Source organism: Glossina fuscipes, unplaced genomic scaffold (genome assembly GCF_014805625.2).
Source record: "Glossina fuscipes isolate IAEA_lab_2018 unplaced genomic scaffold, Yale_Gfus_2 112, whole genome shotgun sequence".
Taxonomy (NCBI): Eukaryota; Metazoa; Arthropoda; class Insecta; order Diptera; family Glossinidae; genus Glossina; species Glossina fuscipes.
In genome coordinates this window covers 1,066,412-1,083,035 of record NW_023998455.1, presented here as the reverse complement: position 1 = coordinate 1,083,035, position 16,624 = coordinate 1,066,412, and the positions used below count along the sequence as shown (strand labels likewise).

At 34.0% G+C, this 16,624-nt stretch overlaps 1 protein-coding gene across 2 annotated transcripts in view; it reads left to right on the top strand.

Annotated features, from left to right (window-relative positions):
- Nucleotides 1–13,706: 13,706 nt before the first annotated feature.
- Nucleotides 13,707–16,624, top strand: part of LOC119639595 (TBC1 domain family member 4) — a 76,111-nt gene continuing 73,193 nt past the window's right edge. For both annotated transcript variants that reach the window (XM_038037068.1, XM_038037067.1), the window contains exon 1: nt 13,707–14,381. In XM_038037068.1, coding sequence (XP_037892996.1) covers nt 14,262–14,381 — 120 coding nt within the window. In that variant the 5' untranslated portion in view covers nt 13,707–14,261. The remainder of the gene's footprint in view (nt 14,382–16,624) is intronic.

Sequence of the window (16,624 nt, the reverse complement as noted above, 5' to 3'; positions counted from 1 at the left end):
TGATATAAATTAATTCTTTCTGTTTTGATATAACATTTTATTTTTGTAAAATACACTTGTACACACAAACATTTTTATTTACTTTTTTTTACTTTTAGTTTTTTCTCCCCTTCCTCTGAAGGAGGTTTAGTGTAAGTAAGTCATGTGGTTAACCTTTTCAAATGAATTCAAATACGTTATTGTTATCGTTGTTGTATGAAAATTTTCACGTTATTATAAGAATCGTAAAGAAAAAAAAAAAAAAAAAAACTGCTGATATAAGCTTAAAAACAAAAAAAACAACAAAAAAAATCAATATAAAGAGAAAACCGCCGCCAAAGTTTGTTTTGTTTTAATCCATCCGATCACTACCGCAGTTACTTAGCAACTCTCTAGATAAATGGCTAGGAAACGGTCAGACAGTCTCAATAAACTTACAAACGCACAACAACAATAACAACAAACTTGTATAGAGAGTTTTTAATGAAAATTTTCTCTTTTATATACAATGGGTTTCTCTTCGCATTTATCGGTATTTTCTTTTTCATTCATTGTCCCGAACTTATGTAAAGATCTATCTTCTTTCTGTATGCCATTTTTCTGTTATTATTATTATTATTATTATTCTTATTAATGTGATTTCTAGCATTACTATTTCTATTATTATTTCTATTCTTCTTCTTTCTCCTCTTTCTCACACTCTTCCGCGCTTTCTTCTTATCTTTATTTTTATTCTTCTTCTTGTTATTATAATAATTATTGTTATTGCTATTATTATAAATTTTGCTTTAATTCTTCTTCTTCTTATCATTATTATTATTACTATTGTTCTTCTTGTTACTATCATTGTTATTATTGTTATCACTATTTTTTCTTCCTCCACTTCCTCCTTTTTCTTTGTCTTTTTATTTTTTGTTTTCTCTTTTTTCTCCGTAATATTACTATTGCTCTTAATATTATTATTAATATTCTTCTTCTTCTTCTTCTTATTATTAATATTATTGGCATTATTATTATTATTCTTATCAATTCCTATTATGGTTACTATTATTATTTTTACAAGTTTTATTTCGGATCTCGTTCTTCTTCTTATCATTACGATCGTTATTATTACTATTATTGTTATTAATTTAGACAGAGATATAAATTCTAAGGCTAAAGCAATAGCATTAAAGCTATATGCATTATTAAAAACTCTACCGCGTTTGAGATTCGATCCCACGACCCTTGAAGGTACTAACGGAGTTTCTTTGCCTTCGACTACTCAAGCCGATATATTATCATTATTATTATTATTATTATTCTTGTTCTAATTATTATTTATTTTTATTCTTTTTTGTGCTCTTTATCATCTTTCTCTTATTCTTCTTATCGTTATTATTATTAATATTACTCCATACACTCTATGTTCTTTTATATCTTTTTCCTCTTCTCCTTTTTACTATTATTTTTATTATTACTATTCTTCTTCTTCTTTTCCCTTCCTTTCTTCCTTTTCCTCTTCTTCGTCTTTTTATTTTTCGTCCCCTCGCTCTTCTTCTATTACTTTTGTTGTTATTAATATTCTTCAGTTTCTTCTTCTTATTCATATTAGACCGATTGGTTTCGGCAAAATTTTTGAGATATTTCAGTGATAAGTGTTTTGATTCAAAGGCAAACGCTATCAGAAACCGTTCGGATCCCACTACTTGTTCGAGCATTTCTGATTTTGGAGAGTCGTTCTATGAATACCTACATTAAGCGAGGTTATGTAGGGTGTAGGTAATGTTAGGATGCTATGATCCTTTCTTGCATATATATTACTAATCAACTTCAATTACTCAGCTGAGGGCTTTTGGAATTTGGAATAATTATTAAAGCAGGGTTTTTGGCTTTTTAATAGGACACCGTAAGGTTTTTAATTTAATCACTAGAACTTTTAACCTTTGGCTAGCCATGTAATCAGAAAGCGCGGCAATGAAGTGGGCATGCTCGGATTCAATTTTCAGTTTCGTAGAGCGTACGTTAATTGTGATTGGTGGCCGGTGGCTGTAGTGAGTGGTCGGTCGCTGAAGACCACTCTAACTATCACCTTGTCTGTTCTCCCCATTAAGTAGACATACCCTGATCAACTCGTTAAAATAAAACTCGAATTATCAGATCGCGCTCCTCTTCTTCATCTTCTTCTTCTCTGCTAATTCTTAATTAGACAAGTCTAAGCAGCCATGTATAGCATTATATCTTAACAGAACGAAATATCTCTTAAATATTCCCGAAACTTTTTGATAGGATCGCGAATACTCCCTCAAGTTACTTGCTCTCTTATGAATTGAAAGCATAAGAAAACTCATTATATCTGTTGCAATTTTACTTCTCCAGTTGCCGTTTTCATATTGTTGTTGTTCTACTTACTCCAATACCTTTATCGCATATTTTTTTTTTTTTTTTTTTGTTCTTCGTCTAGCCTTTACTTTATGATAAGAAGTTTATACTCGTGTGTTTAGTTTATTGATAGTAAACTCGTGTATTTGTACTCCATGCATATACCCTTTGCATATGCTTAGTTTTCAAACAGATAAGCCCATGTGATGTCAGGCTCAGAAGATGTAAAGAATATTTTTAAGCAAAAAAAAAAAAAAAACACAAAATTCATGGAAATTGTTATACGATATTGCATTGTAATCATAACGTTTCACTGAGCGACGAAAAGGGGGCCGTACCATAGTCGCTGTTAAAAATTTTTGATGAATAAGAGGATTTTTTCTTTCTGTAATCAGTTTTGCTCTTTTTTTTCCCCCCTTTTTGATGACTTGTTTTCTTCTTCTTCTTCTTTTTGTAAATATTATTGCTAAAATCAATTTTCGTTTAGCGTTGTTTGGCGCTTATCATGTTTAGAATTAAAATGCTTTGTAATGCTAAACGTTTATAAGTTGGTGAAGGGCATATCTGATTCCGAGCTCTTCTATCTAAAATAAACGCACACATCCCCAGCGAGTGTCAAGTCATTTTCCATTACCTCAACTAAATCGCCATAGAGCAAACTATGGTAACAGTTATCCTATCATGAGAAATATAACTTGATTCACTTTGGCGTGAGTTCTTCAGTCATAAAGTCGAAGAAGTCTATTCTTCTTTGTTGGTGATCAGCTAAACCATATTGTAACTGATAGTTAGGAGCCCAGTTCGGTTAACGCTTTCCTCTTTAAGCGTAGAAAGCCTGTTTCTTGGTCGCGAGGAGGGGGAATGTGTGTGGCCTTGAGATCGGTCGATGAAAAAAACAGCTAAGTCTCTCTTTAGCATATTTTTTTACTTAGGAATAAGTAACTAGCGACGTAAGATGATGGGAGCTTATGTATATTTATTAAGTGATTTTATCCACTTCTGGATTTCCACATCCCTATGCTCTTTTGATCCTTGCAAACAACTCAGAACTTTTTAGTAGAAGCTCCATTAATTTTACTTAAATACGTAATGCTTAGGATAAAGTATTAAACCCAGATTACTGAGCATTTCGATAAGTTTGGGAAACTTTCATCTCGATTCGTATGTAGTTTCTCAATAAGCCGTTCAGTGAGAGTTATAATCGACGGGTTTGCTTTCAATGAATTTCGAGAGGCACCACAAAGCCTTATGTTGTTTTGTTCTTTCTTTGCTGGGTACCTCGCAGTACCTTGCGTCGTTAGTTTTCTACACTTTCCAGCATCAAGCTGCAAAACAAACGATCCATCAACTGAGACCTTATCGAAATGTTGAAATTTACTTAGGCAAGTAGTGTAAATTTTAATGTCAACAGGGCGCAATGCTGCCTTTTGCTGCATGGGAAGATTAATGAACATTTCCGTTGATTACATCGACCCAATTGATGATCACAGCATTGGGAATGTGGTATCTATCGTACATTGATGAACAAAATATGTCATTTTCTAGATCATCTCTCGCATAGATCCAATTGATGGTCACAATATGGGGAATCTCTGCATTGATCTTGACATTTCACTCGATCAAGATATTAACTTTAATCTCTTTATTCCATCAGTTTGATGACAAAGCAAAAAATTGGTTGGGCTTTATATAAAAAGATGCTCGAAAGACTTTGATGATCCCTCTTTAAGAAAGAGTTTTTATGCGGCACTTGTAAGACCTATTTTTGAGTAGGCGTCGGTGGTCTAGGCTTCAAGCCATTTTGGTCAGCTAGATAATAGATGCTTGTGTTTGGTTTCGTCATGTTTTCACTTGACAAAGACGTTTATTGAAAAATATATGATAATCAATAAGTTTTCCATCATTTTCTGGCAATGATCGTGTCGAAAGAACTTGTATTGGTTTGGCAGCGATCCAATCATCGATCCATTTTCGCATTTCTTAAACTTTGCATAGCTGCGTGCAAGTCCCGCCATGCTGCATCGAACTGAACAAGTGGTTTTCGGAAGGCTTCATGTCTGGTAGGTGGGTTGGGTATGGCAGAACTTCCCATTCGAGCTGCAAGAGTGTATCCTAGACAACAGTGGCAACAAGCGGCCAAAAAACGGGCTTTTCAATCAGTTTCGTGTCGCCAGTTTCAAGATTCCCTCTGAATGTGTTCGGTGGGCCTCGGTAGCGGATTTCTTCAAATTGAACAACAAAAGTGTTGAAGGTTGAAAACACCATTTTGGGCGCTCCATGATTAGCTTCAGCATAGACTAAATGCAAAACTGTTATGTTACATAGAGAAAGGTCGAAGTTGTCGAATGAAACCGTTATGTACAGTGATATATCTCATTACTTTAGCATTTTTACCTATAGAAATTGGTGACTAAAATTAACGCAAGCATCTAACAGTACCGAAACAGTTCAAAAACAGTTCTTCCGCTTCGCCGTGTGTGCACTACGATGTGTTGCATTTTTATCTCTTCCGCCCTACGGAAATCGCTTCTAATTAAGTGGTTTAAGGGCACTTGAGAAAAGAAGGCATCAGTTAGGGATGTCCTTTGTCCTACGTTTAAGCTACTAAAGAAAGGCATTAGCTCCCCATGTTTACTCAGTCCCACAAATCACGAGGCGATCTTCGCGCAGATTGCGAAACCTTGAATGACTTTTACACAACACAAGCTGAGTTATTGATTGCCAGTTGTGTGCCTATAAAGATGTACATGCTTGTGTATAGTTAGCTATAGGGCTAATTTGGTTATATTAACGCCAGGGTTAAGGTTAGGAGACCATTTGCGTCTTTGACACATTGTTCGTCAGTATAATTATACATTAGCTAATCATATTTTTATTTTTCTTAAATTTCTTTTGCTTTATCTTTTGAATTTACATTTCCCTATATATATGTACATATATATTGGCTGTATAGATTAGCTAATGATATTTAGTAGATAAAATAAAAATAGAAAATAAAGACAAGCGTTTCGGTTCGGTAATGTCAATGCAGATGGATCGGCAGCTCTTGATATTCTGTGTGTGCGCATGCAAAGTTGGGCAGAATAAATATACGAACCGTCGAAAAAAGCAATCAAGAGCAGACGTTCTTTGAAGTGGCCGATATGCACGCTGCGTTTACACTGCTTGTATCCATTCAAAATTAGAGTAAAATTCATCCATGTGGACGGGAGTGGGACCGTTTTTAAGCGACGCGCCTTCCTTCTCCTCTCAACACTTTTAAGCCACGATGTAGCATCTGAGCAGTGATTATAGGGAAGCCGTTGTACCGCAAGTGCTTTATAGATTCAAGGAAAATAGATGGATCAATCAAGTTCTTTGGTAGGGTCATTCGGCTTTCTCAACGTTCTTGCAGGCTTATCCTCGAATATATCGCACAGCAAACTACCGCGAATTTTGCTTCTTTACTTTATGTATAAACGTAGTAGTGTTGGTAGCAATGTATTTAATGATGGGCCGTTAAATACCCTACTGTAGTCTTTATAACCTATGCCACTTGTGATAAAGGGTACATTAAGTTAATGCGGTCGTATGTAATACGCAGAAGAGCTTAAGATAGATCCACCTTTTATTATATCGATCCATTCAGAATAATAATCTGAATTGATTTAAGCCTGTCTATTCGTCTGTCCGTCTGATGTCGGTTCCTGTAAATTTCTGTCCAGCCTATAGGCCGCAATTTTTAAAATATTTTGATGAAATTTGGTACAGTGATGTGCCAAACATTCCCCATATAACTCCCTCTTCTAAAAAGTCGTTATATGGAAATAATTGCGATTTTCAAAATTTTTCAAGAAAGTAGCCAAGTTCAGTGTTCTCAACTGGTATGAAAACTGTGGACCGGCTGGGACCCCTTCCAATATAGCGAAGACTGAAGTTCATACGACAAAAAGATATAATTTTCAATCCTTCATGATGAAATTTATATCGTAACTCTACCAAATTTGGACCATCTCGCCCTACTTTTTAGACCCTACTCTCAAAAAAGATTTTCACGAAAATTGATTCTTTGTAGAGCAGGAAAGTCTAAGTTTTAGTATGCGGTGATGAAAGTTGACCCATAATAGTAATTTCATACAAAAAAAGAATTACCTTAGACAATGTGGTGTAGAGTATTTAACGATCGGCCTTGCCCCGCTATAAGATTTTTATTTGTTTTATTTGTTTTTAATATTTGCATGTCCATATATATAGCTTGCATGGACAACTACGAATGTGCCTGCGAGTCACATCCTGATATGATTCGTTACAAAAAAAAAAAAACCGATAAGGCTTAGGTTTCGGGTTAAATGGCTCATTTTGCAATTCATTGAAATGTGAATCGAAGTTGACTATTTTTAAAATGTATTCCTGATTAACTTAAGGCCCTATGCTTGCAGGTCTTAATCATAGAAAACTTTACTCCGGTTCTTTGTAAGACAATTATTATCAATTAAATTTGAATATGAACCGAATTCGAAGAAAAGCATATCTCTAAAAGCTGAAAGTATGATAAGTTTTAAAAAAAATAAATAAAAGAAGAATAATCTGGTGAAGTATTTATTCTAGTATTTATATGTGGTATGCATAGCAAATGAAACAGTAAACCAAATTTGGTAAATGCATGCTACACACGCATTTATCCAAATAAGCAATAATAATAATAATAATAACAATAATAATCATATTTCGTCACAACAAAGAGAATAAAATTTTTTAAAGGCATTTTTGAAGTAAAAGCAGAGGAAATACGCAAATATATGTATGGAAGGAAAAGAGCAACAACAACAACAACAACAACAACAAATAAAGCAATGCTACATTTAGTATGCGACAAAGAATTTTATTCCTCCCGTTAAAGAAACTATTGAAAAAATAATTATAATTAGTTTATAGTTAAAGAGAACACTCGATACCCACTACCCCCGATTGATTGTAAGGGAAGGCACGTAAATACTACTTAGTATAAAAATGCCTTAGTGCGGTGTGAAGTACCAGAGGATAGAAAAGAATTTCCGCTTTACTCTGAAGATGACTTTCTCAGTAAATCGCTTAAGGAACTAGGGAAGAATTCAAGATTGGTTTTCGCATTTTAGTGATCTCTTAGAATATAATTTAAAAAAAGCCCAACTATTACAGATTATATAAGAATGTTAAGCTAATCAGGTAGTTTTATATCCCGGCTTACTTCAGATAAAACATAGAAAGCATATAAGAAAGTTGTGTAGACATTTACAATAATCATATTAATTAGATATTTGTTCGATAAATACAGATGGCCGTGGACAGACTGACGGACTCAGGCTAATTTCAGGTGTGTAAACGAACCTTTGATGGTATTTTTTTCTAAGTGCTTCCTACAACAAAATGGTCAACCCCGCCTGATTTAAAGTCCATTTACTATCGTTCTAAGTTCTGGGCGGAAAAGAAAATTGATCCTTTGAAACAGTCTACCAAGGCATACCCAGTTCTTTCGCCAAACGAATAGAAGCTTTGTTCGAACAGGAAATAAGTAGCATATTCCACTTCGCCGGCACTAAGAATTCTTGAGAGGGTTTTGCATACACGGCCGATCATTATTTTAAGGCAAACCATGTTATTCCACATTTGATCGCGATGTCGATGTCGCGATTGTTTTCCATCGATTGTTATCTAATACCGATTATCTGTGATTAGGTCCACTCATAATATTCCACAGGCAGGTTTCCCTCTTAAGTGGGCGCAATGGGGGCACTGTTTACGCTTAAACGTCTTCGACAAAAAATTGTAGGCCAAAGGAGTTTGCAGGGCAGGGTGTAGAAAAGCCCAGGGCATAATGTCGATCCGTCCGGTAAGAAAATTTCGATAGTCCACTTGTCTCCGCTGCAACTGTTTGTGGAGTGTTTGTCAATTAAAACGTGAAATCTCCTTTTAGCTAGCTTTACAACAACACAGGCAACGTCAGACCGTCTAAACTATTGACTATATTAATAGAATGTATTATTCCGGTACATAGAAGTGTCTGACTTTGACTAGATAATTGAAAAAAAAATATTACCTAATGTTACATAAGAGTGGCTTACAAGTTATGGAAGCGGCGTTAGGTCAAATTTTTAGAAAATATTCTTGATATAAATCGATATTTGTACATGGCTTGTAGTGCATTTTCTTCTTCAAGCTACTGAACTTGGCTAACTATCCTTATCAAGCGCCGCACAAATTTCTATTCTAAACTATTTAGGACCTCTGGCGCTTATTTCTAAGTGTTATCAATAAACTGGACGACGTCGCAGATTGCGGTCTTATGGCGAAGTTTGCAGATACGTGTTTATTTAAACATATGTTTATAGACAGATAGTAGTTCCTGATAAAATAGTGATCTAATTCTGATAAAAAATTGGGTTTAACGTTAGAACTGGCTTTTGCGATAAATATTTTTGCCAAAAAAATTCAGCTCCTCTTTCTTAGCAATTGCAAGCGAATTAGCGTCCATTTTAAACTCTCGAATTTGATTAGTGATATTAATTTTCAGTTATTACTGTAATCAAAAAATAGGATGAATTTGGTTTAAAAAAATGAAAAGTCTTTGTTTACCCTTTCATATCTGAATTTCGTCCCTTTGGGCGATTTCGTAGCATTTCAATAAAAACTCCTCACTAACATTTTGGATTGGCTGAATCATCGCGATGGCACGATTTTTTCGGTCTTACTTTGCCTCTCGCACGATATTCGCCCAATTGCCTAGTTGTCTCCGGGTCTCGCCCAGACGTCTTAGCCTTATCCAAGTCACTCTAGTGATGTTTTTTATAAAGTCTTCTTAGTGACAAATCATTGTTTCACACAGCTACATGTAACTCTCTGTGCCTTTCTCTCCTTCTCCCTCACTCTCTCTCGCTCTTTCTCTCTCAATATCCCTCCCTTTTAGCAGTTGAATACATTGAAATCATTGTCCTACATATACAATGAAAATCGAAAATCTCACAAAAACTCCGCGCAACTTTCACTCTCTCTCTCTCTCATTTTCTCTTCATCTCTTTTAGCAGTTGAAAATATTGTAATCATTGTTCTACAAATATATTGAAGATCGAAAAACTCACAAGACGCTCTCTCTCTCTCGCTCTTTCTCCCCTCTTCGCCTTTCCATCCCTCTTTCTTATTGAAGTTATTGTTTTAAAAGCATAATAAAAATCGAGAAATTCACTTGTTCGTTTTTAAAAAACAGGTACGACTTTCTCTCTTTTTCTCTTTCTCTTTCTTTGGCCTTCTTTCCTTGTTTTCTTCTTCCTCTCACTCTCTCTCGCTACTGTATCATATTCCCCTTGTTCTCTCTCTTACACCATCTTGGCAGTGAACTAAACTGTCATGAAACTCTAGGTAGATGCTAAAGAAAATTCTACCATAACCTACAAAGTGAGAACAATTGCATGATTTTATAGCACCCGTGAAATTTAAATGAAGGATTCGCATTATTTCTTGTTCATATTATATTTTATATGTTACTCGATTTTAATATTTTGTCTTCAGCGTGAAGGTCTTGCTTGAAATCTTCTAATTAAAGATGAACGAATGCATTGTCAATTTCCACCCTGATCGAGAATGTATTTGCATACTTTACAGTATTTGCATACTTTACTTTAGTATGCTAATATCTTAAAATCTTCTCAACGAATTAGCAAAGTTAACATACTTCCACCCTATAGTGGTCAATATGGAAAAAAAGAGAGAACCAAAAATTTGTGCCATGTCTTTCAGCAGGTTGTAGATATTCGCTTTTAATGGTTGTACTTTATATACATTTTAAGTATATAAAGCATTCTTTCTTTCAAAAGTAATAGTATTGCTTTTCATTGTCGTATGTGAATGGAGGGAGAATTACTTAAAAAGAAAAAAAAAAGGGGCGCTTAAGTATATAAATAAATACGAAGAGTAATATGCACTTGAGACTGAGACATTAAAAGAATTCTTTCTGTTCTCCTTATTTCAAGAGGAAGTTGCCGGATAAATGTAATCTCCGGTGGTAAACTAACAAATAGCAGGTGTTGTACAATATTTTTATAATTAACATGTAAAAATACTATAGTGTGCCACGGCCCATCACTAAATACCCTACACGAATTCCCTTAATATCGGAATTCTAATAATCAAAATGAAGCGTCGCATAGTAAATGATCGCGAAAATGATCCAATTCGAACCCTTTCGAATAATGCATGTCCTTGGCCCAAAACATGTGGTTGTATCGAAATTCATTAAAATGTCTGTAGGAAACAAGACGAGCATACCGATAAACGGACAGACAAAGAAGCTTAAAACAAGCTTAGAACTATAACAGAGGGCCACGGCTCATTGTTAAATATTTTATACTACCTTCAAATACGTCATTTTAGGGCAACTGGTCGAGAAATGGTTTGATCTGAACTATATTCAATAGCGTTCCCCCTTGGGCCAAAATACGTGCTAAATTACATCAAGATGTCTCATAATTTATGACGTGTTTAACACAAAAAAATAAGACGGACATGTGAACAGACAAACAAGCTTAATCATAATGGACCAGCGGCTACCATTTAATATCGTACATCATCTTACGGTCTTTCTTATAAGGACTTCTTCAAACAAGGCTTTGTATGGGAAGTGGTCGAAGAAAGTTTTCGCTCTCAACCATTCCTAATAGCGTTCGTCTTTGGGCTAAACTAAGAGGTTGTATTAAATTTCATCAAAATGTATCACAACCGTCTGTAGGGTAAATAAAAGAAAACAGGACGGACAGACAGACAAACAAGCAGAAATCGATCAAGCAAGGCGATTTCGAATCGATCGATATCATAAAATACCGGTCGATCCCAACTCTATCTAGGTGTTGCACACATTTGCACAAGCTCAATATGTCCTTGGAGCATAAGCGATGTAGGATGCAAAAAGTGAAAAAAATACAGAACAGATTTTGATGAGGGATGGATCCCCTTTTAATGATGGATGGCAGTATGATATTATCTGTCTTTGTTGTTCATTTTTTTTTTTTTTTTATTAATATCATCTTGATTACTTTTAATGCAATTTATTAACAGATCAAAGATTATTCGCTTAGCGGCACGCTATTCTCCTCATGCGTATAGGTTTTGCTTGGTGCTTATTAACCTAACTATTTAACCTCTTTGTGATTAAAAGAGAAAACGAAACACATTAAAGAACTATTAGATCACTTAACTTGAACTTCTTTATTCTTTGACTTTATTACATCACAATGATCGGCCAATTGCTGTTATTAAGTGTCTTGTTATTTATTTCTTTTATAAATAAATAAAATATTTTTTTATTCTTTTTTTTTAAATTGTTTCAAATAAGACATGGACTCAGGCAAATAATAATAAATAAATTATTCTTCTTCTTCACACATGTTTCTCGCTTGGATAGCAATATATACAGTGTTTTAAGTTTGGATTCGGACATCTGAACATCTTACATCTTGTCGCTCACTAATCACTTTAGATCGCAGGAATCTAAAACATTTATGCCCGATACAAGGTTATGTTTGTGTGAATGTATGCCACGCAGAGAAAGACTTAAAATGGATTGACGTTTTGAATCAAGAATCATTGCTCGAATTTCTTATCTATTCGTCTATTCGTCCACTTGTCTGTCTATCTGATGTCTACCCATGGAAACGGACAGACGGACAACCGGACAGATGGATGGGCATGCCTATATCAATGCAAAATTTTTTTTTTGCGTGAACGTGTTCTTCGACCGACTTGGGCCATTTTCAACACCTATCTGCGGGCAAGAACTTCCAACGTTTCGGCCAAATTTTGCGGCCAGGACAATGATTCCAACGGACAGACAGACGAACATGCTTAAATCAATTTAGAATTTGATGCTAATCAAGATTAAAAATATTTTTTTTGGGGTCTCTGAAGCTTCCTTCTGGGTTTTGCAAACCCTTTGATAAAGTGAATATGTCATCCTTCCGTGAAGGGTATAAAAGATAAAGGGTAATCATAATATATTAGCTTCGACAGATAAATGTTGTCGTTCGTAAGTAGATATTCGAGTTTTTGAAACCGTGTTGTAGTGGAACTATGCTATAATCGAAAATTTTGCATTGCGTTGCATCGAAACCGTGCTCTACAAGTATTCTGTTAAGTCGAGGAGGCCTGTATTTCAAAATGTAACTGTTATTTTTTATTATTTTGTAAAAATCCATATTTTTGTTTATATCGTCAACTTTGAATTATAGTAGACTAAACGACATAGGAAATTGAATGTCGAACTTAGCCATGTCTCAAGTTTTTTGCTTATGACTTCACTTTTTGCTAATTCGCTGTCCGACTTAAAACACATGCTGTGTCTCTACTCTAATAATAAAAACAGGCTTAGCTTATGCACAAACCCTTCAGTAACACAACAGGCGAAACATTCACAAAAACTTTTAAAATTGCTAACAGCTGTTAAGATTATTAAAAGAGAAAAAAAAAGAAAAGAAACCAACTTGACTGCACTGAATCAAAGAATAGCTTCAGCAGAAAAAGAAAAAACTAACATTAGTTTAGTGTTTATATGAAATATAAAAGAGTTTGTAAAACTTCGATAAACAAAAGCTTAAAATATTTCTAAAACATAAATAAAGAGTGTAAGGATAATAAAGAGCAATAACTTTCGAAAAAAGAGATGTATTTTTACTGCTTTACTAAAACAGAGCAAAAATGCTTTAATAGTTAGTTAATAGCAATCCTTCAACGGCAGTACTTTTTTGCAATTCAACGAGGACACAACAAAAATATTTGAACGAATTCACTGAAATAATAAATAAAAATTTGAAAAAAAACCTTCAGAAAACAAAAAAGTAAAATTATTAAAAATTATAGAAATAAAATTTTTTTTTTTTAAATAAAAGCAAATAGTTATTAGAAATTTGAAGAAAAAGAAAAATAAGACAAAATTGCATTAACTCTGGAAAAGGGGCAAAAAAAAAAAAAATTTAAAACAACAACAACAAAAATAACAATAATAATAATAATAAAATTTTAAGGGTGGTTTGGTACAGACAGTGAAAATATGCGTCTGGTCTCTTTTGTTGTTTGTATCTGTGTGCCTGTCTCCATATATGTCCTTTGACATGTTATGGATGGGAAAAAAAAACTTCTAAAATACACAGTGAAGCATAAGTAAATACTAAAATAGCTCTTATGCTTTATTTTTATTTTTTCGTACCCAAGCATACACAAGCAAAGCACATATCAAGTGGAAAGTGTAGAGGAACAACATAAAAAACAAAAGGAAAAAAAGAAGAAACTAAGAAGAAAAAATCAATAATAAAAGCTAATAGAAGAAACCTTTAAAATTTATATATAATTTCAAAAAAAAAAAAAATAGGAAAAAATAAAAAAATAAATAAACAAAGCAATAAAAAAATAATCAAAATTAACTCAACTATAAAAGTAATGCTGCGATTCCCTTGCTCCAAATTCCGCCACTTAACTTAGTTTGTTTAAGAAAAAAAAAAAAAAAAAAAGGAAAAAAATAACAAACAGCCACCCACAGCAACCTCTATGACCTCTAACGTTTCAATACTGGTTTAATACATCCACGCTTGGCCTCTTGTGACTCATAAACTTTAATAACACGCACACAATTCAAATAAGTCGTATATATATATATATATATGTTAATAAAAATCCTAACGCGTCTTTCGGGAGCCTTCAAATATTGATTGAGCAAAAAAAAAAAGACAAAAAAAAAAATTAATAAAAACACAGAAAATGTTTAAAATTATTAACATTAACTGGCTTCTATTGAAAATCTACTTTAACTCATTTTCATATTTAACTAAATCGTTGATTCTGTGAAATTCTTTATAAAACTATATAAAAAAGTTTTTCAATTGATTGATAAAATATACAAACACAATAAGAAAACAAAAACAAACATGAAAACTCGTCTTGTTTCTTTGACATACCGTGGTTCAGCCTCAGTTGATCCACGTTATTCCGCTGCCATGCTGCCATGGACTATAAACGATATACGATCTACTGAAAGCTATACGAAGGTAATATAATATAAAATTTCATTTTATCAAGCTTCAGATGTCTTTTCAATGAAAAAATATCAAAAAACAAAAAAAAAGAAAAGAAAAACAAGCTACGAGCGAGTCTTTTATACCCTTTACACCTTAATACTATCGCTTTCTTATCGGATTCAAGCTCCATTGCGCTAAAGTCTACCTTGTTCGTAGCTATATATAGTGAGTACTTAATCGGTAAAGGCCTTTGCCGATTGGGCACAAACCCACTAGGCCTCGGCCAGCATCTCTCTATTTCTTTCTTTCTTTCTTTCTCCTTTCTCACAGCATCGCATTACGCGAATCGAAGACATCCCATAACACAATAAGTGATGTAGACTATAAAGATTTATATATAATTTATTTAAACTCTCATATCATTATTCGCCACAGCGTTATTCTTGTCTGCAGCTTATGCAATATGCCCGTTGTATGATTTTTTCATTGTACCTTACGTCACTTGTGGTACAAGATATATTAGGTTTGTGAGGAGATATGTAACACGCAAAAAGGCTTAAGATAAATCCGCCTTTTATTATACCGGTCGATTCAGAATATGGTCCTGATAAGTCTGTCTATCCGTCCGTCCGTCTAATGTCTACCAATGTAAATTCGTGTTCAAACTGCAGGTCGATGTGTTGATGAAAGTGTTTTGATTCAAGGCCAAATGCTATTGAAAATAGTTGGGATCGATCTACTTTTTTGGCTACTTCCCATATGACGCCTTGTTTTGAAAAGTCGTTACATGGAAAAAATTTGCAATTTTCAATATTTCTCGACAGAAGTAACTAAGTAATAGTATTTCCGTGCTCTAAATTCGCGTGAAAACTTTGGACCCGCTTTGGGCATTTTCGAAACCCCCTCTCATAAAAAGAAAACTGAATTTCATATGACAAAAAAGGTCTAATTTTCAACGCTTTATGATGAAAAGCAGATCATAATAGTAAGTTAGGATAAAAGAAACTAACTCAAATTTGGACTATCTCAGTCTATCTTCTCGATCCTCCCCCGTATAAGGGTTTTCACGAACATTTTTGTTTTTGAGGCCAGAAAAGTCCAAGTTTTACTACATTACACGGCATATAATAACAATTTGATATAGAAATTAATTGTGCTGAAGTTTGAACACCTGGCTCAATCTTTGAATCGCGGTAAGTAAGTCTTTATTTGCAAAGGGGTGTAATTTTTAATATAACAGCTCCGTGATATTAAGTTCATATGAAAACATGTCGTAATTATATCCTACACCCCTTGTGGTACAGAGTACGGATTTATGTAGCAGTCAGAAGGACATAAGACAGACTCATGTTTTATTACGCCGATCGATTTAGAATCATTCGTTAAATCGATCCAAGCTTGTCTGTCTGTCTGTCCATGTAATGTTGTGTTCAACCTACACGTCGCAATTTTTGAGATATTTTGATGAAATTCGGTACAGTGACGTGTTTTGACCCAAAGACGAAGGCTATTGAAAATGGTCCGGATTGGCCCAGTTTTTCGACCACACCCCGCATTAAACTCTATTTTGAAAACTCGTAATAGGGCAAAAAAATTCAAAATGTTTCGGCAAAAGTAATTAAGTAGTAGTATTTGGGCATTCTAAATTGGCATGGAAATTTTGGACCAGCTGGGACAAATTTTGAACCTCGTCTCATATAACCGTTGCTGCGAAAACTAAAGCTTTATGTAGTGAAAAGGTCGAACTTCCAATATTTTATGGTGAAAATTTTCTCATAATAGCAAATTGACAAAGAAGGAAACTTGGACCATGTAAGTATATTTTTTGGATACCACCGCATATAAAGGTTCCCATCTTCTTGTTATTCTAACTTGTTTTTGTTGTATTTCAACAAAAAAAGAAATGTATTAGACAATGTGGTATAGGATTTTCAACAGACTTGTTTCACTTGTTTTTTGCTTACTTTACAGCGCCTCATCCTTGCCTTTATAAAGGTTCAAATATAGCCTGTATCAAGGGTACAAATATGATCGTTCCGAAGGTTCGCTAAAATCAAGTGAATGGCATTATTTCAATAAACTTCTGCTTAACAATGCAATCATTTTATCTTCGTACTACACTACCAACATTCTTTCGTTATGCGGTTTCCACCAATGTTGCCCCTCGTATCTTACTTGGTTACAAACATTCCTATAACCGACTTTCAATTGAATTCTTCGCTTTACTTTATCTGAGCTTATAAGATTTATTTTTCTTTTGCTTTTGTTTTGTG